This window comes from Sardina pilchardus, chromosome 21 (genome assembly GCF_963854185.1).
Source record: "Sardina pilchardus chromosome 21, fSarPil1.1, whole genome shotgun sequence".
NCBI classification, from domain to species: Eukaryota; Metazoa; Chordata; class Actinopteri; order Clupeiformes; family Clupeidae; genus Sardina; species Sardina pilchardus.
Genome location: NC_085014.1, coordinates 20697228 through 20723198, shown reverse-complemented (window position 1 = coordinate 20723198; position 25971 = coordinate 20697228). Strand labels below are relative to the sequence as shown.

General features: G+C 43.0%; 1 protein-coding gene across 1 annotated transcript in view; it reads right to left on the bottom strand.

The window, feature by feature from the left end:
- tnmd (tenomodulin) overlaps positions 1-25438 on the bottom strand; it is a 44101-nt gene extending 18663 nt beyond the window's left edge. The window contains exons 1-2 of the mRNA XM_062524553.1: positions 25275-25438; positions 20447-20581 (exon numbers count right to left, since the gene is read on the bottom strand). Of these exons, the coding sequence (XP_062380537.1) occupies positions 20447-20581; positions 25275-25322 (183 nt within the window). The 5' untranslated portion in view covers positions 25323-25438. The remainder of the gene's footprint in view (positions 1-20446; positions 20582-25274) is intronic.
- Positions 25439-25971: the final 533 nt, after the last annotated feature.

Sequence of the window (25971 nt, the reverse complement as noted above, 5' to 3'; positions counted from 1 at the left end):
GGGGGGGGTTGGTCAAAGGTAAAAGCGGGACCAAATATCACCTGAGTCTATCTCGGTGTGGGCGCAGTCTGTCAGTAGCTACAGCTCGAGTCATTTTTCCCCCTCCAGTCTAAAATGTTTGACGTTGGCGTTGGTGGCTGTATGTGTTATTATTTCTTTGCGTCTGCCATACCTTGAAGCAGTGCTGTTTATCACAACTACTTTCTTATGTACTGTGCCTGTGCACGCATGGGAAGGCTTCTCAATACCCTGCCCACTAAATAAAAAAAAAATGAAATGATTCATACCCAAGAGCCAACAAGGAAGAAGAGGAGGGAAAAAAAACCTCTCTGCCATTAATATTTATGTGAGAGCTGGGTTACTAGGAGAAATATATTGCCAAGTTCATCTTCATCTTTCTCACTGGCAGGCACAGCATCGCACATTGTATTAATGAAAGAACCAATGAACGCTCTCAGACAGAAGAATAATGAAAGTCTATGAAGATTAATATTCCAAATCAACATTTTCTCTGATTGTCGAAGCAAACAACATCTCCCCATTAACATAAACACAGTATAAATCAGACCTTCGCATCATGTTTGTCCAAGCAAAGACATATGTGAGCTATTACATGTACCATTAGTGCTACATAAAACCTTATGGGGCCCTTATGGAAACAATGCACTTGACAATATTGCCATGCCATGTTGACATGCACTGAAGCATGTAAACCCAAGCAAGTAAATGATAAAGCAACAATAGGATTACTGCAAATGGTAAGTGAATGGATTGTAGTGGATCTCAAATGATCATTAATTCGGATGGATCACCCTGGCCCCACCCAGAGGATGGACCACCAGTACACTACTATGGCCTGTTGCTGTTGTGTGTAGAGATGGAGAGAAATAACTCATCTGTTTTGCAGTTATTCCATCTGATCAGGACAGCGATTTTGTTCGGATGGGGCCGATATGGTGCAATCATATTGCTATTTGCACAATTAATCTTTGTGATCTACTTGTCCAATTTCAGATGCAGCCGTGTTGAGATGATGTATGCTGAAGCTAAGGGGTTTGGAGAGGAGTGCATTTAAAAGTTGTTTTGGACTGGTGCAATTGGGAGAGCTTGTTTGTAAGATCTTGAATTTTTTTTTTTATTTAACACCATGTGCATTTACATCAGTGTTGAAAGGAGCTACACACTGCGCCACCCTAATTGTGAAAAGCTCACCCACATATGCCTCAACAACTTCAAGGCTGCTGCAAATTGTTGTCTGTTTTGGCACGTAGACCTACCCAAGAAGTATTTTATCAGTGTTTTATTAAAACATGAAACATTCAATATAGTTTCTTGTTCAAAGTGGCATTTGAACACAGAATATGTAGAGGTCTTTGTCAGCCAAGTGTAGCCTTGTACTAAAATGAAAAGATTATATTTTATAACCTTCAGTTAGATCCCCCCCCCCCCATTTTTGCAAGCTTTTGTAATACAGCAACTATAGATCTAACTGAATTTAGAACATGAAAGGTGAAAATGTATGTCTCTACAATACAATTATAATGTAATATGACTATGCTATGTCTTGACAACCCAATGTATTTGAAAAGGATTACATAACCGAAGACATATAATTTATTATAGATGCCTGCATGACAAGACTTCTGACAAGCCATAATGAATCAGAGTCTCTCTCATTGTGCAGTGCCTTGAACCTCCGTTTTTATGTAGCCCTCTCTGTACAAGGAACGGGGCTAGCTAATTAACCTCCATTATTGTTATTCCTTTGCCATATCAAGGGCTTTCATCAGACAGTCAGACGGCTTGCAGGGACACGTAACAGTATTTCCACAACCAACTTCACCTGAGAAGAAGTAGTAACGTACTGTAAGTACAAAAAAAATCGATTTCGAAGAATGTTATAAAATGAAGAAGTGGGGGAAAAAACATTTTTGTTATTCTCTCAGTTGAGGACAGACATGTGATGAACATAGGCCATGTGCTAAATACCAATCGGACACACAGAGGAGGATTCTAATGAAAGATCTGTTCATGGCACGCAGCACACACAATGAAGCTGTGGGGTGATTGGTGTCAAATGAGCCCTGCCCGACTCCCACTGGCATTACGAGAAAAGGTCATGAAGATGTCATCAGGTGCGCAGTCATGGGGGGGTGGGGGGGGGGGGGGGGCTATAGCACGGGACGAGCGCACACACGCGCTTGACAACATGTCCGTCGGATGTCCTTCAGGCCGTCGAGATGCAGGGCACCAGCGAGCCGGAACCTGACGGCTGTCATTTAGAGGAAACGATGTCAAAACGCATGTCCCGCCAACCCCCCATCAACGCAACGCTCTCAGTTCATGGGTAAGAGAAGGGACACGCGAGGCCTGGGGGTCAGGCCCGTGATAGATAGATGTGACAGAGAAACAGTGTCAGGCATCATGGAATCATCTGGTTGACAGGAAGCTGGTTACAGGAGGCCCAGCCTATATGTGGTGTCATATTTTTGTGCTGCATTTTTTCTGACTTTGACTTTAAAATGAAAAAATATTAAAAAAATAAAAATAATCTGAAGGTCTACCTGAGGACGGGTTATTCTGGATCCAGTCATATTTCACTGGCAGTCACGAGTTGGTGTGGGGGGGAAAAATAAAAATCTGACCACCTATTGTGCAGATGATTGAAATGTCATAGCGGTGGCAGACACCGAGTCAATTACTCAGCGCTGGTTTCCCGTGTCAGTGGGGCCATTGGAGACTTCCTCTCCCCGAGCTACTTCAGGGCGTCTCAGTCTCCGCTCAAGGCAACCACGGGCTCCTTGTTCTCCTGCAAATGATGATTTAACAGCTCCACACTGCTCACATGGGCAGCTGCACCAGCACACCCAATCTCTCCCCTGGGTTGCACTCTCTCCCACTCGGCAATGTTGTTTAAGAGACTGTGTAGCTAAGTGTGTGTGTGTGTGTGTGTGTGTGTGTGTGTGTGTGTGTGTGTATGTGTCTGTGTGTGTGTGCGTGCGTGTGCACTAGTAGAGTCATACTCTCCTTCGTCGAGTGAAGGCAAGGCAACTGCTGCAGCTACTTTCAAGACCCCGGCAACAACTATGTTTTCCACTTTTATCGGTTACCCTACAGTGTGGAGGTACATTATGAAAATTAAAGACGTGCTGGATTCAATCTGCGAAGAGTCTTTTCATCTTGCGTGGCGAGGTGTGTGTGTGTGTGTGTGTGGGGGGGGGGGGGGTTTATTCCTCTCCTAAAAGCAGACAGCAAGCCGTGCTGGCTGAATCTCAAGAAAATGTAGTGAAAAAAAGAAAAAAAGAAAAAAACGTCCCTCTCCCTACAATATGAACGAGAAAACAGTGAGAGACGGGGACAAGAGAATGGGGGTGCACCACAACCTAGATGTGGACATATTGGCTATAAAATAAACCACAAGGGAAATGATTTCTCTGGTAAGAGATGAAAGACAGACAGGAGTCCAGATGGCATTCACATGTGTTGATTGTGTGCGTCCACTGGAATCCACAGAATTAGTCGCTGTGCGCGCATCAGACGACACACACACACACACACACACACACACGCGCGCACACACACACACACACACGCACGCGCACAAACACACACACAAAAGGGCACGCACACACACACACACACACACACACAATAACGAGCCTGGAACTAACTCAAACTCAACCCTTTAAATCGGTAATTGCAGTTCAGTTAATGACAGACAGATTCAGCCCCCCCCCACCTCCACCCCCGAAGTGTGCCCCCCCCAGCTCAGAACAATGTAGATTATTGTGTCATCATTTGAACTGGAGACTCATGGACAGCTGTAAAACCAAGACTGCACTTTTGTTGACATTTCCCTAGTTCCTCCTCTCAAGCAAAAAAAAAAAAAAAAAAAGGTTGCAGGCTTTTTTACACCGTTGACCTTTGTCAGAATTGTTATGGAATTCAGGTGAGTCTGATTTGCTGCTTGCAGTTATCTGGGGAGGAATTACAGGGAGGGTGGGGTGGTGGTGGTGGGGGACGCAGTAATGACAAAGCCTGTCAACTCTACATGGCCATTAGGATGAGGATGAATGGAGTGGAAATGTTTTTCAGGGCTGCCAGACACATTCAGCTCCAGCATCTGGAGATGGGCGATGAAGATAGGCAGCTGTTGCTGGACAAACGGGGGGTGCCTTTGAAAAATGCAAAACACCACTGGTCAAACGGCCAAAGTCATACATCTTGGTGCACTTCCCAGTTGAGAGAATAAGATGGAAGACACGCATGCAGGCACGCACGCACACATATATACACACATGCGCACGCACGCACCATACACACACAAACACACACACACACACACAAACTCATTTTGAGGTGCTTCAGTTGTGTAGATGTGGTGCTGAAACTCTCAAGACTGTATGGTGATCTGAAGGCTCTTAATTGATTTAAATACAGCACAGAGATCATTTGTTGCTAACCACACACTTGTCTCTGTAATCGAATGAAAGGCCAAACATCAAAATCTCATTTAAGAACGTCTGTTCCTTCCAGTGTAAGTTTAGAGAGTATGCTAGATAATAACACGCGTTTGTTTCTGTGGTGATGCTTAATTGTAGATGTGTTTGAGCATGCTTACAACAGGGAGCCAAATGTTTAGGCTATTTTTCTTTCTTGTTTGTCATTTGTACCTTTCCTGGTGTTCAAAATAACACATGTCAGAGTTATTTCAGTTGAACTGACTCTGTCTTCTATGAACCCACAAATCTAAATTTAACTGTACTTTCTTGAAGTTAAAATCAAGGTTCAGCTCTTGGCTCCTTCCCGTGCATTCTTTGTGAAATGTTTAGTGACATTTTCTTGAAATTCCATGTATTAAATTCAAAGTGGCTTTTTTGTAGTGGTGCACAAACGCAATCCATAACCCTTGTCCTACATCTTGACATGGTACATGTGTTTAAAACTAGTGGGTCTTGTCCTCATTCACTGAACTTACTGTAAGGCAGGTCTGGGAAATTTCTGTGGCCCCAGTTTTCTAAATAACTTCTATGTTGAGCTAATCTACAAAGACTTCATTTGTTTAGCTCTACAGTTGTCCCTGCTGCTGATTCATAATATCTTTCTCTTCTTTCTAAAAAGAAATGGGTACTTAAAACAAATGTGCTGAAAATAACACAACTTGCATTGGTTTTAACACAACTCTGTGTCTAGATAAGGACAACACAGTTTGTGTTGTTTCCTTTTCAAATTTGTTACACAATATGTGTTGAAAATAACACCGTTTTTGTTTAACACAACTTGTTTTTAACACATTTCTGTATCCAAATAGGGACGGCACATTCATTTTAAGCGTGTAGCTACCTTGAAATACCGATGCTGCTAATGTAACCAGCTATGATCAGCTGAAGCATGAAATGAATGAAACTCTCATCTTATCTGTGGATCCTTCGCCATTTCATTCCCAGGGAGTAAATGTATTAATGAAAATGTGCATCTGTGCTGCAAGTCGCTCAGGATAGAGGCATCTGCTAAATGAATAAACAGCAGAAACACATTTGGTTTTCTCACAACGGCCCACACAAATTTGCACGGACACGCACAGCATTTTGCCGCAGTGTGGACACTGGACAGTCCATGTGGACTGTGCTGCGGACAAAATATGTTTATGCTTTTGCCTGAAGAAGATCCTGTCGGGTGGGTTGAGACCTTGCTTTCCTTTCAACCATTCCCCTGTAAGGAGTTCAGGCCCGTTGGACCTGTTTTCAATGTTTGCTAAAAGAAAAATATTATTTTTTATTTTTTCTTCAAACTCAGACTCATTGGCCTTGGCTCATTTTTTTGTGAGGATTATACAAAATTAATTACTTTCAATGATTGCACAAATATTTGGGTCTACTGGGCCCGAGTGTAATTGTAGGTGCTATGTACCTTAACTGTGTCCTCCTAACTGGACCTGCTGTGTGTGTGTGTGTGTGTGTGTGTGTGTGTGTTTGTGTGTGTTTGTGTGTGTGTGGGTGGGTGAATGTTGTTTTTTTACGCCTGCTATTTTCACACAAAGTTACAAACGTGTTACATTTCAAGCACTTGCACCTTTTCTGATTAAGTTCTAAGAAATAAGCATGAATAATGATCTGTAATGATCTCAAAAAACATCTGATAAAGTATTTGTACATAAATTGTTATGACTGTATTGATTTAAAAGCCTAATAATCCACCAGAGTCCACCAGAACCGGGAACATTGTCTGAGTAACAAAAATACGAACACCTTACAAGGGTTAATTAAATTCTGGCAACTTCTCCAGTGTGTGGGCTCTGTCTTTTGCTTTTACCTTTACGTATACAGTACTCTGTCCTGCACCTGGCCTAAACATGGGATGTGCACGCAAACACTCTACTCTGTCTACTAGAAAGTTTACTTGCTGAAAGTGTTCTCTCATTTTGGAGGTTTTAACAACTACATGAGAAGACAGCATTTCAGGATTCCAATTCCCTATTTATAGTCCACTTCCAACAACCAATTTATTTCCCGTGTCTGTTATGTCTTGTGCTTACAGTGACAAAAATAATCTTGGGCTCTGTCTGTCCCTCTGCTAGGCCTTCCAAATACGGTGTCGTGACCTCCAAGGTTCAGAAGACTGGTACAGAATAACTGATACAGATTTGTCATGTTTTTGTTTGTTTTGTTAGTTTCTTGTTATACACCTTGTACTGCTGTTCTTGCACGAAAGCCCCTATGAACATTTTAATTTGATTGATTGATTGAAGGTCAAAACACTTGCTTAAATGCTTCACCAAAACGTATGAGATCAGACAAGCTTGAGATTATGTAATTACATTACTAGTCATTTGGCAGTGGCTCTCATCCAAAGTGACTTGCAGTAAACGGACTACAGGGACAACAAAGGTTAAGTGCCTTGCTCAAGGGCATAAGGTTCTTACACTGATCTTAGCGTGCTTTGTCTGGGTAAGAACCAAAACTCTACTCAACTCCAGTTCATTATTATCTTATTACCTGTGTGCAGAATTACGTGAGTTTGACTTGCAATGACCAAAGCTGTGTGGCCTTGGTAGAGATCGGCCCTCTCTGAGTGCCCTTCTAGTTGACTGTATAGCATTTCTGAGCAATATACTTATATGATACAGCCATTTTAGCCAGAAGCACAAGATAAGGACGCACCCCTTTCTTGTGCATACTGTGCTGGCTACAGTAACTGTAGCTGTGTAACTGTATAAAGAAATGTACTGAAACAGCACTTGTGCAGTGCAGCCTAACCCTCTGCCTCCGTATTTATCTGCTCAGAGTTAATGGGTGTTCTTTGTCGTCATGGTTCAGGAGAGTCAGGGGTCTGTGGACCCTTACTTCGACTCTTTCTCTGCCTCAAATGAGCGCCGGTGTAATGACCCACTTTCTCTCCCTGCTCCCAGGGGGCCCCCGGCTACTTGCCGCATTTGACCACCTTGCCGCGGCTCGCTACCGTCCATACAGCTGGTTTTAATTTGCACGACGACTTCGCCACCAAAAAAACCCTTTCCCCTCCCCTCACACACCGCACCCCCCCCCCCCCAGCCCCCCTTTCAGCTCCGCCGCATATATGACTAATCGCACTAGCCATTTTAAACAACTCGAGCTCTCGCTGGCAATAAATCACCTTGATCTGGGCTACTGTGCGGGTAATAGAGCTATGTACAACAGGGAGGGAGAATAAGGAGCGCTGGGAGCAATTGCATTTCCTTCTGGTCAGCATGCTATTCAGGGATCGGGACATTGTTGTCTGAAGTATTGTTTGTTGATAAAAAAAAGAGAAAGGATATGGTCAAATAACTTCAATGGGGGCTCTTTATATTTTGCAAATCACCTTTGGTCTGTGTCCCCTGCTTATTTTTAGGGGGTTTGTTTACAATGCTGTATGTCTCCAATGCAAGGACAACCTTGGAGTATAAAAGTTGATGTTTTTATGGACTCTCTGTTTTTCCTGGCTGTACAGTATAATAGGACTGTTCATTATGCACACAGAAGAAAAATGATAATGGCATTGTAACTGAGAATGAATTGTGGCATCCAACATAACTGAATGAATAATCCCACAGACAAAAGTGCACTAAAATCATTGTAATACAATACATCTTGTTAAAAAATGCAACTTTACTGAATGTCATTCATTATTGTAATTAACTAAGGAACGAATGCAATTCAATGTAGATCTATTGGGCAGGAAATTAGAGTGATGTGCATCACTCATATACAGTTCTTGATGTGTGCAATGCACATAATGTATTAAGAGGTGGGGATTTTTTTTAGGGAATGTATGTATAGTGCTGGACATCTCCAATGCAAGAGGAAGTAGCATAAAAGGAGGTTTTGTGGACAGACTCTGTGTTTTCTGGTTACACAATACAGTAGTGTTGTCCATTACGACTCAAAGGAAATGATAATGGCATGATGGCCACACTGGCAGAGTGGGAAAAATGAACTGGGGCCTCCAATATAGCAGAACGAATAATCCCCTGACCTATCTGCACAGAAATCACTGTAATATCTGGAAAGTATACTGCATTGTGCCGTTTACTGCAGCGGTTGCTTAACTTACAGTAACCGGGTTTGGCATGAGATTCGTGGGAGATCTCCTGGGCCGGAAATTGTATTGATGTGCATGATACTCTCTGCTCGGCCTCTGATGTTTGCGGTGCATATCATATTTGCACGAAGGCTTAGAGGTGTGACCTTCTGTCTTACTCTGCTGTGCCGACTGTACTGTAGCAGCCAATGCTTCAGTAGGGTCCTTCCACAAGGTCCCTCCTAAACCAGGACACCTGGCTTTTGTCGGTATTGCTGGGCCAGTGTTGGCATGCCTTGGTGACTGATATCATTGACCTGCAGCGAGCTACGACAGAGCGTATGTATAAATAAAACATGAACTGTCAACAAAACCTTCCCTCCCTGTCCTGTTGTCAATCTGACTTCCTTTCTCTTTTCAGGCACATGTTTATTTTCCTCTGACCATTTGCAGTGTTAGGCCCTGGGAGAAAAAGAAAAGAAAAAAAAGCGCAATGAATTCTGTCACTGATGATTGTTCCTTTGGATGGGTTTCCACCCTTTGAGTGCGGGTAATCTTTTGTCATGAAAGGGCAGTGAATGTTCCATGAAATATTCATCAAACACATCTCCTAAGACTGTAGTGCACTCGCCTGCATCTCCATGAATGAGAAACAGGCTTTTTTTTTTTCTTCTTCTTAGGCCTCAGCCAAATATTGAACTAAACACCCATCCGGGACCTCTAGCTATGAGCTGCTCCACCACAGGGGGAGGTGGACTCGGAGAAGAACCAACACTGTCACCGCGGCGAGCTTCCAGCACCTTCCGCCATGCGTTAACAAATTAACTGGAGTGGATTTTTTTTGTTCTCCTGTGGCTGACTGGCATTCATCCACAGCTTGCAAGCAGTGTTTCCTCAGCCTTTTAGTGCAGTCTGTAATTTGGCCAAATGAATAGCATTTCCAAGTAATGAGCGCTGAAACGTTTTTTGAGCCACAAAAAAAGGAGCCATTAAAGCTTGGAGCTCAGTGTAAAGTCAGGAAAGCTACGGTAGGTATTTCTTTCTTTCTTTTTTTGGTAGCCTAACAACACAGCAGTTGACAGGCAGATCTTTTCACACCAATTTAAGTATGGTTGCCAAACTAATTTCTGACTGAACTCTAAATTCAGCGACTGTATTGCTTAAATGTCTCTCTCTCCATAGATATTAGTCCCTAAAAGGTAACAGTATAAATTGAACACTAACATAAGGTTTATCCAAGAGGCTTTACTGCAGAGGTTGAATAATAGTACAAACAACAAAATCAGAACTTGTGACTGGATTGTCACAAGGTGCAAACTTTGCATGCCACCTGTACCTAAAACCTGTTTTTGGCCCATTATCTCATCTCCGCTTCTTCTTCATTTTATTAATTCTAAACGGATGACCTTGTGCTACAACCAGCAGTAACCTCTCGCAAACGCATCGCAAACACAAACACACACACAAAATCGACACCAAAGACAAGCTCAGCGAAAGATCAGCCATTTCTGCTATATTTCCCAATCTGGCCATAGAAGAGTGTAGTGATGAAGCTGGAATAACGAAGCAGAGTCACAAGTGTCCAGTAAGATGTTTACAAGCTTGTGGTCCAGGAAATGAGATTATGATAGCATTGACGGCTTGGGGAGGCAATAAAGGGAGTCTTTGCGTAAAGACAGCACCACTGAGCCAACAAAAGCAGTGATGAATCTGTTTCTCCTCGTGACCTGGGTTCAATTATGTAAGACTTTGGGGAGAGGGTCACCTAAAGTTCTCCTTGACTCCCATGCATCATTTCATTATTCCTACTTAACAAGGCTGGACATTTCACCACAAAACTGCATCCGCATGCCTATCTCAAGCAGAGAATAGAGAGACACAGTGAGACTTGATAGAGCCACAGTGAGACATGAGAGAGCCGCCGTGGATTCTTTTGAGTAGCCGACTGCTCGAGCGTGTGCTCTGTGCTGTAATGGATGAAAGAGTTTTTGGTGAGGTGACGGCCCCTTGACCTGCTCCGGCAACGAGGGCACAAGACCGAGGGCAGGTGCGCTGGAGGGCTGATGGCACCACGTAGTGCTAATTACGCCGTGATCACCCATCTGCCAACTGCACACACAAGCCCTGTCGCCTCACCGCTAATAACATCAACAAGATATTCACTCAATGGTGCCATCCAACACTTGTCTGGTGATAGCCATTAGGTGTTAAATGTCACAATGCAATTTAATCATCTTCACATTCATTATCATGAATATTTCACCATGAAGTATACTAAGCTGTATTCAACTAAGCTGTATTCTACATCCTGGCTATACCTGGAGCCAGTAGCTTGCAGCACAAATCCTCCTGACACAGACACACAATACAACTTGAGATTGTATGTGATCTAAAAGGGACACCGTGTCTATACAATATCAATAATGTAGTTGTTAGGATACAAAGGCTACACAACTTGAGACTGCGTGTTACCCACAGATTTACACTTCTGTGATGGACTATTACAGCTTTTAGCATCAGTGCCATATAATTTAGGAATTATACACAGAATCTGGAGACACCCAGTTTGATTGAGGAGAGAAAAAGATGAACAGTGTAAACAAATATGTAAGTACAGTTTAGTATCTTCTGCCATTTACCAACCATGTCTCCCTCTGAAACTACAGTATCTGGCTTTAACTAACAGGCTGTTCCTGTTTCCACATTTCCTTGCTTTGTAACGTTTATGTCACAAGGACTGTCACACAGATGATTATTGGGAAGTTAGTGAGCTTGCTCTGCAGTTGCCTTAGCACAGGCTGTTTCGTAACAATAAATGCATTAGTGTCAATAACAGTGGCAATAGATTTCTGAACAGACCATCAGCCGAACAACTACGACGGCTTTTGTTTCACCTCAATCAACACTTCACAATGGCTTGTTTGGCTACTGCTGTTAGCCGCGGTTTGTGTCCTGGCGTTTGGAGAGTGGCCTTTACGGCTGTTAATGCAGAGAAGGTGTTGTAAAATGCGATTTAAATGTAACCTTGGTGATGAGAATGGATTGATGTTGACAGAAAATACTGTGGCCGTCTGCAGCCATTTACTCCCATTATCTGCTCAAGACGTAAATTGACTCCTGTCTCAGACTACAGCAAAACCCCTTCAAAGCAGACTGCAAAAATTGCAATCTTTGAAAGCGTAGAAAATGTCTGCTGTTTACTTTGCAGATAAACACCATGCCATTAGCAAATATGTGCTCTGTTTTCACTAGAAAACTGAGAAATCTGAAAGTAACTACAGACACTAACACAACCATATTGATGCGTCTGTGAGTCTGCTACACATTGTCTGTATCTAGAAATCAATCAGTAATTCAATATAACTGCCATTCTGCAATCTTGTGTGCTGGTAATGGTTTGATTGATTTGGATGTGTTGAAAATATGTTTTAAACGAATAAGTAATATGAAACAGAATATGTTTTGGTGGATGGAGTTCTATGTAACTTTCTGGGCAAATGAATACTGTAGGTTTAAAAGGCATACAGACAGCTATTGTTGTAACCAGTTTTTGCCTGTATGGCATCTCAAGACTCAACTAGCCCAACATACACTTAATGAAAAACATTTGGAGAGGCAGTCTCAACGAGTCAGTTGTCTGACAACCAGGAAAGTCGTCAACTGTGTGTATACTTGCAGGGATTTGCAAATCGTGGTAAATTTCTCTTTCCCTCAACAGATTGATGTTTGCTATTAACATTCCTGCTGCATGGGGGAAAAATCCAAAAGGCTATTGTGGGGGCAAATGTACTGATTAATAAGCAGCTGCCTTTGTTGAGTTCTCTGGGATGTCAAGATAAAGCTGAACTATAAACATATTTGGCTTGTAGCTTATTTTTAACAAATTCTGATTGACATCACAGTGAGAGTGAGTAACCGGAGCGGGAAGACTGTGCAATATAACCCAACCCCAAATGAAAAAAGTTACTGTTAAACGTAGCAGGACAAATCAATCCTACAGTTTCAAAGACCACATAGTAAAATTTTATGCATCAATAATTCATCTACACTGTATTTGACATTTGAAGTTACGAGAGCATGGATAGCACACTGTGTCCAAATACCAGCGGTAGACTAGGAAATGGCCTTGGCCAAACATCTGTATTGGTAATAGCCTCTTTACAAATGTCTCACTTTTTTAGACTGTAATTATCAGCTTCAATGGCTATTCACATTCTTACATTACCCATTTCCAAACCAAGTAGGAGGCCTTGTGCGGCATGCAGATATGTTTAACACTGTACATCAAAACTGGTATGACATCCTACAACAGTAACTACACCCTCTATTAGCTACTGTATACTGTCTGGTTGAAAAGTTCTCTCAGTTACTCGTGCTGCAGTAGTTAAAACTAGGGCTGTCAATCGATTACAATTTTTAATCTAATGAATTACATATTCTGTGATTAATTAATCTAAATTAATCGCATATGAAATGTAATCGCAAAATCGCAATGTCAACACTATTTCTTTGCAGTAATGTGGTACTTGTGGAGTTGATGAACTCCGGTGATATGCAAATTCTGTGCTGCCGACATTGCAGATGACTTTGTTTTAATCAACACATTCTTTTTAACACCGTCAGGCCGTTTTTTTTAAAAAGTAAATGTTCCAATCAATGATCCAGGCAGCACATTCTCGTCTCCCCATTTTAATGGTTACTGACTAGAATGGCTCCGGGTCAAAGGTCATCGATTAATCTGCGTTAATTTTTGTAATCAGTTATTTTATCTCAAATTAATTAATCTAAATTAATTAGTTATTTTGACAGCCCTAGTTAAAAACTTTTGTAGCAGGTGATCCCATTTTGAAGTCAAAAACGCTGGCGATGAATGAAACATTCACCCCGTCCAAAGTAATGCCTTGATTTTTGCCAAATGTCCTGGCAAGCTAATTCGCTCGGCTATCTTTGCATGTGTGGTTGTTAAGAAAGTTGATCAAGTTTTCTAGCCAGATTGATCGTAAAGAAGTATTCAATGTGTATTTTAATATAATGCACTGGTCAACTGTAAGACACACAGTACCGTAATTTCCCGACTATTAGCCACGGCTTATACTGTACATTGATTTTGCAAAATGTGTTCCGCTATGAGGTTAATACATGGGGGCAATTAATATGATGTTAATATGGTTTTGTTTCTTTTATCCTGCATAAAACACTGTCCTGCGGCTTATACGCAATGCGGCTTATATGCGGGAAATTACTGTATATCAGGCCATTTCTGGCCACCCTGCATGGAGTCCTGACCCCAGGGTTGAGAAAGGATGGGCTAATTCATCAGAAACAGCCAGGCTGCTGCTGCTGCTGCTGATGTTGCTTGACTCACTTTCAAAAGGGAGAAAATGACAGATTGCCTCATACGCTGCATGTTGCAGAGATAAATTATGCAATAATCAATTTAGGAGTGTTTGTCTGTGAGATTACTTTCATGTAAAAAAGGTTAGCCTTGTGATGTTTTATTAATGCAGAGAGTGGAGCCTCATCTCTTCAGATGTCTACTGTGTTCTTTTTACATTGCTGTAAAACAATGTCATACCACGAGCACTGCAGTCATCTTAAATCTTGTAGCTTTTTTTTCTCTTCTTGTTCTCCACCTCCAATGTTCATATTTCAAGTCAATAATTTCAAATCACACAAACACAGTGGAAATGGGAATCCCCCGACTGGAATGGTAGTGGAGTAGTTGGCAGCCTGTTCTCCTGCCTCGATGCTTATCAAAACAACCTTGCTCCCACGGGGGGATGCCAATCTTCTTCTGTTCAATATTTCATCAGTGGATGTGCTGGATCTTTACAAAGGTTTATTAACATTGACTGTCAAGCTGAAAGAACATCTGGTAGGCGAGGGGGATGTCAGCATGCTACCTTTGATAAGTGGCGCCACACAAAACAACAAAAGAGCATATTCGGAATCCGACAAAGCCATCGCATGACACTCAACAGTGAGGTGAGCGCAGCAACACTTGCTGAATGTTGCCACACGTTTCCGCCAGCACAATGCTGCGCCGTTTGTCTCCAGGTGTGTGCAATTCCTATCCAAAACGCGTGCTCTGAACCTTGTTAGCATTTTCCGCTAACTTAAACACCATAGGGCTCCATTTCCAACTTCCAATTTTGTTTGCACAAGCCAGACAAAACTAAAATCATTAGGATGTCAAACCTTACACGTATTTCAGTAGGAGTCAGAATGTGGTGAAAGTTTCGTTTCTGAGTTCCACAGATGTTCTTTTTTTCTCTCTTGTCAGAGTCTGTAGACAGGTAGATATCAGAGTATAAAGACATCTGGTTTAAGCAGTTTTAGCATTTCTCTGTAATGTCTGCCAGATATTTCCACTGTAGGAACCCACCTCCACACTTCAGCCTGTGGTGTAGCCAGATTAAGTGTTACACAGAATCACCACTTCCTACACTAGCTCTGTTTCACAAGAGTGCCATAACTAAATATGGACATGGCTGTATTTGAAACTGGTCTGATAATGCAAACGCTGTAGAAGGAATTAGCTGAAAATATTTCTCTTGGCACATTCCCATTGACTCTTCTTTACTGTTCTGAAAACACTTAATTCTGGAAAGACAAACAGGATATCAAATCTCAGTAAGATTTCGTGCTGAAGAACCAGGGAGGGAAAGACTGCTTGGCAACTGCGCTGCATTCTGGCTAAAGAGGATGAGTGAGTTTGAGGGAAGAGTTAGGTGGGAGGCAACGATGAAATGACGATCTTAAACTGCTACTACTGAACACTCCCCTCGTAAACATATCAACACACTTAGTGCACAGATGGACAGCATATGCTACCTCAAGTTAAAAAGAAAAAAAGGCCCTTTAGGTAGTGATAGAACTCTTTCTTTTTTCCCCTTTTTCTTTCTTTCTTCCTTCCTTCTTCTTGAGCTGGATGAATTACCACCGCATTCTTCACCGCACTACCGCTATCAGCTTCTTCAGAAGCGGCAGCTCTCTGCTGGCCGGCAGGTGGGCGGTGTGCCATGGGCAATGTCCACATCAGGCCCTCAGCTGGATGGGATTTTAGCAACGCTTTCTACCCCCTCCTCCCCACCAACCCACCCACCTACCTCTCCATCTCGCCTCCATCTACTGCCTCCACCACCCCTCCAGTTCAAAGCATAGGCTGGAGCTTAGACTAAGCGCGCAGACAAAACCCTCCCCTACTAAAGGAACGGAGCGGTTGGTCGACAGCTTTTTTAAGTGCATAACTAAGCTTTTCCATGTTAAATCAGAGAAGATTACAGACTGGAGCCAATTGCTCTGACATGGCTGCCAAAGAAACAGCTGTTTGTAAAGGCCAGTCTGTTTCATTAACCACCACCTCTCCCAAAAGAACGAACACAGAAAAAACAACCAGCTTTGTCAAAACAAAACAAATAAAAAAATGTCTTAAAGACATTGGATTCTTATACTATGAATGGAAGATTGAAAAGGGGGACAGTCTTTTCTTTCATTTTGTCTTTCTTTTTTTCTCTCACTGGTGTTGTGATTCATCCTCACTGAATGCGCCAGGGGTTGTCTGTGTGTCCGTATCTGTGTGTGTGTGTGTCTATGCCACTAGAGCCATTGTGCGTCATGGCCAAATGGCTAACACAGGACGCGGCCAGTCAACAAACACTCCCGGGGGAGCCGTTCCCCCTGTCCCTGCACCTGCGGCCATTACGGTCCGAGCAGGTGTGGCTTTGTTTCATTAGGTGGCTCAGCCCGCCCCTGAAGTCTTTAGGAGACAGTCGGGGGGCTCGTGGAGGCGAAGACGAACCTGGCGCACGGGGGCCTAGGGGAGGCAGGTGAGCAATGCAATTTGGGGAAGGTTTGAATAATGGTGGCGGTGGCATCACAGCGGAGCCATGGCGCGGGTTGCGTGGCTTCCAGACGCAATTTTGAAAAGCCTCGCGCCCTGCCCGCCCCGCCGCACCTGATCAGGTTGTGAGGCCCGACGCCCCCGCAGCCCATCAGGGCACCGTGGCTGTGACGACCGTGGGGAGCGGAGGTGCGACCGTCTGTTTACACCGGCGAGGTAAATGTTGCTCAGATGTGATTTAATCTCAGCAATATGTGTGTGTGTGTGTATGTTTGTTTGTGCATGTGTGTGTGTGTGTGTGTGTCTGTGTGTGTGTGTGTGTGTGTGTCTGTGTGTGTGTGTGTGTGTGTGTGTGTGTGTGTGTGTGTGTGCGCGCAGGATCTCTGTCATCTGATAGGTAACTAAAGATCCTGAGTCACTGAGTAAAACCGAGTGGGAAGATCCTACGAAGACAACAACCTGCCAAGACAAGACCCGTCTCCTCCATCCAAAAGCTGTGTGGTGTGAAAGCCGCCTTTGTTTTCGCATTCAAAATAGCCTTTGTTCGCTAAATGAATGGGTGTTAGCATGCCATATTGGTTTCAGATGTTACGGGGCTCTATGTCTGCAGAGGAGTAACTTCAGTGTTTGTCTTTTTTCCATAGTCGTCATAGACCTAGAGTAATACAGTGAGGAGTGGGGAGCGGGAGAGGGGAAGTTAATCCCCTATGGCCGTGCTGTGCTCACAACAATAATGAGAACATGGTAAACACACTGTATGGCAACAGCACAGCGCCTTCAGCCAGAAAAGGGGATGTGGGCAGCTACAACAGCTTGCCCGCAGCACATAGAGACTCACACACACACGCACACACACACACACACACACACACACACACACACACACACACACACACACAGAGAGAGACACACAGAGACACACACACAGACACACACAGACACACACACACACGCACGCACACACACACACACGCACACACACACACACACACACGCACACACACACACACACACACACACTAAAGCACACACTGGCAGCGAGAATGATGGCAAACTCTTTATCTTCCCCGAGCCTCTGTAACAACATATGTTTGCAAGTAATTAAAAGAAGCTTCCAAGCGGCCGCCATGTCATGTTGAAATACAATACTCTGAGCACATTACCTTTCCACGGCAGTTTATGCAAAGCCGGGCACAGGAGACCACTCTGCAGGGCCTGCTGCCATACTTAGGAGCAGGAGGAGGCAATCTCCGGTAATATTGATGCATTGACTTCTAATTAGTTTGTTGGGAGTTACTGCTTTTTGAGAGCTGGGAAATAATTGATGAGGGCTTGCGGGGCCAGTACAGTATGTGGCAGGAGGGAAGACGCAAAGACGCCGATTTAAAAAGGAGGGAGACAGTCAGCGGTATGGGTTGGTAGTGTGTGTGTGTGTGTGTGTGTGTGTGTGTGTGTGTGCGGGAAGGGGGCGGGGGTTGTGTGTGGTAGTAGCACATGAAATATGTAGGGCTAATCATTAAAATATTCATACTGGGCTGTGAGGTTTGAGACGCCCTGGAGCCGAAACAGTCGCACACTCAGGTGCCACTGATGGTGTCAGCATTTACCAGCAGGCACTGTAGCAGCAGCAGGCCAATATAGTGCGTGCAGACACACACACACACACACACACACATACACAAAAATGGACACACTCATGCATAAGCATTCAGACATGCACACACACACTCCTACATACAGGCAGGCACATACAAAAACACGCACACAGACACAAACACACAAACATGTACAAACTCATGCATACGAATACAGACATACACACACACACACACAACACACACACACACACACACACACACACACACACACACACACACACACACACACACACACACACACACACACACACACACACACACACACACACACACACACACACACACTCTTACATACAGGCAGGCACACATACACAGGGACATATATAGACACACAGACTCTCTTTATCTCTCTGTCTGCTTTACACACCCATATACACTGGGACACATCACACCTCTATATTTCATCTTTGGCTGTCCTACTTTTCACACATTTCTTCACTCTTTTTAATATATATATATATATATATATATATATATATATATATACTGTATATATATTACAAATACAACTTGGAGAGAGAAGGAGAGGACCTGAAAACATGCCTTCCGCTCTTGACCCAATTAGAGGGATGTGGGGGACCACAGGTGGTAATAGGTGGTGTGACCATCTCGGGCGCCAGTAGGTTACTTTCACACAGAGCTATGTTTATTACTAAGCTGACACACAAACCTGTATAAAAGGTTATGAGGACATTCCAACACTACACTGCAAATAAAATATTCAGAGTTCTGGGCGGTTGAGAGAGGGAAAAAAAACACATCCCATAGGCTTTTAAGGTGCACACATCCAAGAGTACATGAATCTAACATGAACTTAAACTACCTGCTAGTGGGCATATTCAGGTTTGTTTCAAAAATCACCTCATAAAATCATACGCATGAAACAGGCTTTTTGATAACATTCGTGGGTGAATAGTGTGAATTATTAATATTTACTTTACTATGCGGACCACAAAACTTAACTTCAAATATCTCTTTGCCTGTTCGTTTTCAAGCTAACCTCTCAGCCATCACAATACGCTCAGTCGCTACATCCATGTGTCTGCCTAGCAACATGCAGAAATTCATATGTTCAGCTCCAAGGGACATGAACTAACAGAATAACAAAAATAGCTACATAAAGTTAAAAGAGGAACTATAAAAAAAACATTCCAAGAATGTAAAAGGTTTCCAGAACTCTGTTCTTTATCAGGACTCACCATGAAATAGAAGTCATGTCAAACACAGAGAATCTCTACACATATCCACATTGGATCTAGAGTTCCTAAGAGCCTTTTACGGCCTTGGATTCAAGCCATATGAGCTTGAAGTTTTGCACTGCCCTTCTACAATACTGCTACAACACTTTTTTGAGAAAATTCCCCAAAACAGACTACTTCTGATAAATCACTTTTGATTTAGTTTCACACTCCAATGTTCCTCCTCTGACTGCTTCTGAAGGGAGGTTATGCATATTTTTACACAAATTTGTCCTGATTTTCATTCGGTATCTTTGTCTTCCCTTCCTGCCCCTCAACATTGTCAGCCTAAATATATTTCTCTCCAAGAAAAGAAAACAATTTGTTACAGTTCCTTACTGTTGAAGTACATTTGGAAAAAAAAAAAAAAGCCTAAAAAGACTCATCATAATTGGTTGGCTAAATTAGAAATGATTTCTCCACCGCAAGTCTGTGGTGTTAATGAACCACTTGCACTTCACAGAAGCGGGACTCATGTGGCAGAGAGAGCACCAGATCTCCATAAGATAAATGACCGGGTTTACATCAACTCGAACGCCACTGCGCCAGAGGTCTGTGTGCAAATTGAAAGGTGTTCAAGGAACCATGGCAATTAGAGCGAACTGAGGCCAAGGAATTAGGCCTGGGATTTGTCTGGTTTTATGGCAGCACAAGTCTTCCATCATAAAGGGAACGCCACAGCTCTCGTGACTGCATGGCTGCTAGGCCAACAGAGACTTCAAACTCCTCGGGGGTGACCAGTCTATTAGGCCATTGTGCTGTCATAAGTGATTAAAGACTTGCGCTAATGGGTGCAGTCTGTGATTCTATTCCAATATTCGTGTCAAATTCAGCAAATTGTCCCTCAAGGTCCACTCTGCACGACATAAAAAAAAGAAAAAAAAAACTGTCCAAGTCTTGATTCTGCGAATAGGAACCACTAGTGGGTTCAATTACAGTATATGTGTATATCTGATTCTATATACAGTAGTGGTTTGTACCAAGCGATCAACAATTCCAGCCAATCAACATGTTGCTTCAGGAGCATGGAAGGGAATGGTGTAATTTGATTGGTCGTTGAGCTAAAAAATCTTCAACAATCTTTAGCCACAATTACAGACCTTCTAAAGACGCCCTTGAGCCCAGGAGGCTGCTGTGAGGTCTCCTGGGAGTGGCCTGAGTGAGCTTACCTTTCCCAGAGTTGGGCTCCAGAAATGCCTCAGACTGAAGACGCCGACCGTGAGCAGGAGGAAGACCAGGGACAGGGCGATGGCCACCCTCTGGTAGCACTGGTGCCTGGCTTTCTTGTCTTTCCCCTCCTCCACCTGAAATAAACAAAAAGAGAAACAAAACGCAACCGGGTAAACAAAACAAATCCTCAAAACACCTCCTCTGTAGCCCTGTACAGTAGATCTGCACTGGAATCAACTCCTCCAGCAGACCCTCGAGCTCCTTCAAAGCATATTTACAGTGTAATACCATTATGCTGAGCAAATGGTGGCTACAGCCCAGTTATAACCCTATCTAAAAAGCCTACATTAATATGAAACCCCTGGTGAGAGAGAGATCAGATATTGCCTTGTTACTGGCAAAAATGAATTAAAAATGAAGCTCACTCTCTGAGATTGGTCTTATTGCCTTGTTCTCACTGGAGACACGAGAGCATGAACTATGCAATTTCTGCATGATCAATACCACTAATGTTGAGGAGGAAGCATGATCAGTCGGAAATATGTATTTTCCCTCCGCTGTTCTGACATTGATGTACTGCAATTTGTGTTAAAAAAAAGGGTACATGGATTCCCTCGGTGATTCTCTAATCGCACTGCCCACTGAGGACATTGTTTATAAAGGGAAACCTCAATATTTTTTTTAAACTTGGGCCCAATTTCGACGTTGTTTTGTGTGCAAATTTATGGACTCCAGAGACCTGCTAATCCTTGACAGCATTTACAGTTAGAGAGGTAAACAGACACATTTGTATCTCTATAGAGAAACATAATATTATGAGACCATCTGTGGTGAAAACAAGTGTTTTACTGTGACGCAAATACTTGCCCACAGATTTATGTTGTATAATCAGAAAGAAATGTTTTAGATCTCCAATTTAATAATAAAATTGTCATAAGTCTGTTAAAATAATTGGACCTCTGGTCACATCAAAAGCAATAGGCTTCACAGAACCAGCAAATGGACTGGGTGTAGCAATGAGAAAACCATGCCTGGAGTTTGGGTTGTGTTCAAACTGAAGTAAAAGGGCCAAGTGGACACAAAACAGTTGGATGGAGCAAAAGAAAGCATGCCTTGTTCATCACATGTTTATCCAGTAGACAGAAATAGTTGATCTTCAACAGTTTTTTTTATACATCCTATATATTTCTTCTAACATATGTCCAGTGTCCCTATGCTGCTTCCAACAGACGGAGGCACCCAAAGCTAGCCCATTACAGCACATTCTCACTTCCTTTAGTTATTAGCCTAGAGGGTGCATGACACTTTCAGTTCAATTGAATTTTTTGCCATGACAGGAACCAAAGAGAAAATTAATGGTTAAAAAGTTTTGCTGGCAAATTTAGGACGAATTCAATAGCACTTCACCACCAAATTGTCTGATTAAATTCTTCTTACACTTGCTGTTTTGATAAGAGCCATTCTCTATGAACAGTAGGGCATTTCTCTTGTTAGAGAGTAGAGAATGAATTAATAGGCAAGTGCAGGGACATTTGAATTCTGAAGAGATATTCCATCTCTCATTTATTAAACCAATCCCAAATGTGCCTGTTGGACCTGATTCCCCAAGCCGTAGACCACAAATTAATGAAGAAGGGGCTTTTGTCCTAAGCTAAGCAGCCACGGGAAAAGAGAATAGAAAGGCTCGCTATTCATCGCAGAGCACCCTGCAGGTCTTTTAGGATAACAACAGAGGGAACACAGAATGTGCCATACTTCAATTAGTCTGGTCTTCAATGAAGAGCAGCTTAACTGCTGATAAAAGTGCTTTTTTTCTTAGAATCGCAAATCCCTCTATGTAGATCTGAGTTGCACATACCTGTTTGAGTAATACAAGCTTCCTCTTAACACCCCATTCAAATGTACAACAATGTATCATTTGCGATACTATGAATTCAAGATGACTAAAATATGACAAAACCAAGATAAATACTAATATGATCCACACAAACCTACAATTCTTTTTTTTAAGTCATTCTAAACTGGCTACTGAAATTGTGGTTTTGAGGTACATTTGAGAGCTATGACAGGTGGTGTCTCCAGTTTCAACAGCACCTTAAAAAAATGGGGACATGGTTTAAAAAAAAAAAAAAACATCTTTAAAAAACTTGAATAGGAACCACAACAAGGTGTTGCGAGAGCTCGGCATGATGGGAAACAGAAGGCTATGTGGCCACCTGGCCAGAAATTCCTCCCGAGGAAGAATTTTCTCCCAGCGTGGAAAAAAAAGAAAGAAAAAGTGGCTAGAGTCTCTACTCTAATCCAGGGATTGCGTAAGCAGTGGAAACTTGACTGGAGGACAGGGTTCCGTCTGCCTCAGAATTTAAATTGCGTTGAAAATGCCCCAGCGGCCGCCAGTGAAACGGTATCAAACTGGTTTAGGGTTCGGAACCGGCGATTCAAGTTCTGTACCACACGGTCTGTACTGAGTCGGGCTCTGATGGAGAGCCGGGGGGCCCCCTGCTGTTTCCTCAGAGAGAGAGAGAGAGAGAGAGAGAGAGAGAGAGAGAGAGATAGAGAGAGAGAGAGAGAGAATATGAGAAGGTGTGTCTGTGAGAGAGGGTGACACCCAGAGAGAGAGAGAGAGAGGGAAAGGGAAAGAGGAGCATATGGCTCACAGAAGAGAATGAGAAAGGAATGAGGAGAAGAATGAAGAGGGACCTCTAAGAGAGAAAGGGAGAGAGAGATAGAGAGAGAGAAAGAAAGACAAGTAGGGAGGAAGAGAAGGAGGAAAAGAGATAGGCACAGAGAGAGGGAGGAGAGAGAGACAGAGTGAGAGGTGGATGGAATAGTGGAGAATAGTGTAGTGGGAGAGAGAGAAAGACGAGAGACAGAGAGAGAGATAGAGAGAGAGAGTGAAAGAGAAGGAAGGAGAAAAGAGAGAGAGAGCGAGAGTGAGAGGTCGATGAAATAGTGGAGAAGAGTGTAGTGGGAGAGAGAGAGAAAGAGAGAGAGGGAGAGAGAAACAGAAAGAGAGGGAGAGGTGGATGGAATAGAGTGGAGAAGAGCGTAGTGGGAGAGAGAGAGGGAGAGAGAGAAACAGAAAGAGAGAGAGAGAGAAAGAGAGGGAGAGGTGGATGGAATAGAGTGGAGAAGAGCGTAGTGGGAGAGAGAGAGGGAGAGAGAGAAACAGAAAGAGAGAGAGAGAGAGAAAGAGAGGGAGAGGTGGATGGAATAGTGGAGAAGGGTTTAGTGGGAGCTAATGGACAAGAGGGAGGCACAGCGACGGGAAGGGTACAGAGGACTTCTGAAATTACACACGGAAAGAGCCGGAAAACCACTGGCCAGAGAGACTGAGAGAGATAGAGATGGACAGAGATAAGAAAAACATATGTGCAGAGGGGAAAAGGAAACTAATAGGTGGCAAGAAAGTACAGATTTTATACCACAGGTGTTTTTTTTCTTCCTGAAGAGCTACTGGCCAGATTTGGATGTGGGAGAATGCTACCGCAGGCTACAGAATGGAATGGAATGGAATGGGAGATATTTCAAAGAAATATGGAAAAAAACACCCTTGCACTTGGCACGAGACAAGGCATGAACTCGATTTTACCTTTTTATTTACCACTAGCCCCCTCGTTGCAATTAACAGCCAAACAGTGTTGAGATTGCATCTACTTAAATAAAGCCAAACATAGTTATCTATTTCCGTTTCTGCACTGAGAAAAATATGCAGGACTTTCACAGGGACAGGTGTTTTCTAAATCTCAATAATTCATCCTTCATAGATCTCTGTGCATCTGTTTCAGCACTTGGCAAAGTCAAATGTCAACACATACTTTCCCTGCTGGAGAAGTGGCTCAGATATTTATTTCAGAGCGCCATTATAGGGAAAAATCATACATCATGGAAAATACAAGGAGCAGCATAGCCGTAAGCAAGGGGAGGTTGACTGAAAAGTCACAGCAAGAGGAAAATAATAAAAGCTTTCGCTCACATTTTTGTATTCTCATTTTCTCTCTCTCTGTGTTCCTTTCCATATCTCTCATAGAGACATTAAGTCTGTGCACGCACACACACACACACGCACGCACACGCACGCACGCACGCACGCACGCACGCACGCACGCACGCACGCACGCACACACGCACAGACACACACACACACACACACACACACACACACACACACACACACACACACACCCAGTCCATCTTATACAGAGAAAAAATAGGACCTCAATATTTTGACATGATAATATCAGCAAAATATGTAAAACAGAAAGAGAAGTTCAAGGTACAAATTCAGTAGCACTGACAAGAAGTGAAAAATATACACTTATCCACCAGAGCCCGACAAAACAACTGCAGGAAATTTGACACCAAAAGGCTTTTGCAGGTATTGAGATTTTTCCCCAAGTCTGTGAAGTTCACTGCTGTCTGACACATAGCAGGGTAAAAATAAAACCAAAAAAGTTATAGGGTTTTCTGACACTCACAAGCAAATAAACAAACACAAAACTAAATTCAGACTCTAGTGGTGCCAAGACACCAAATCTGTAAATCCTCACTGGATTCTTTTTTTCTTCAGAATTCATATCTGTTTTGTTTACTGTGATGACTATGCCTTAAGGCCCCAGTTTTGGTGAATTCATTAACCAATCCAAGTGCAACAGTCCAGATAAGGCAATATATCAGATGAGTTGAAATAATTTAAAATGCAATATTATTGAATTACAGTCCCAGATATGCAAAATTATCTGGCAACACTGCAATAAGTAACATTAATTAAAAAATCAACGATAACCATGGTTAGGAGCTATTTGCAAAGTAACTTTCAGAACTCACATCTTTCCAGAGGGTCTGCTGACTGTGTGACTGGGTGCTACTTTCCATATTGTCCTTTGCACTGTGGAGCTGAACTGCCTACTGAGTCCCCGGAAAGCAAAGAGTCAAGCCCCATTCCACTGGCAATTTGGGAGCCTGCAGAAAAGGAGAAAAGGGAGGGAGGTTTGGGGATGGGATGGGATGGAATTACTTTAACACTTGTGATTCCCATTATAAGGACCAGGCAGATGTCTCCCGGCTGAAGGCGCTCCTTCCTCACCTCAGAAAAAAAAAGGGGGGGGGGGGGGCGGGGGACGCAACATCTGACTTGAGTTTCCAGCAGAAAGTTGACACATAATGACAGTGTTGGGCTGATCTCGACTGCAGGCTAATTCCTTCACCCTTCTTGTCTTTGAACAGCGACTCTCTCTCTCTCTCTCTCTCTCTCTCTCTCTCTCTCTGCTGAGCAATACTCAGCACGCGCTGGAGAGCTGACATCTTTACAGGCTATACTTACTGTTGCTTTGCGCAAACACAATTTATAGAGAAGCGCTGAACATCTGGGGGGTCTGGCACAGACCCGGCCTTTTATTGCACGAAGCCGGGGAAAATAAATATGTGACTCATTACTATAAGAGCTACTGTTTAACGCTGTGCAGTGCCAGACCGTAAAAGTGGCAAATCTGTGATATGATAATTGATAAATTATATCAAGTAA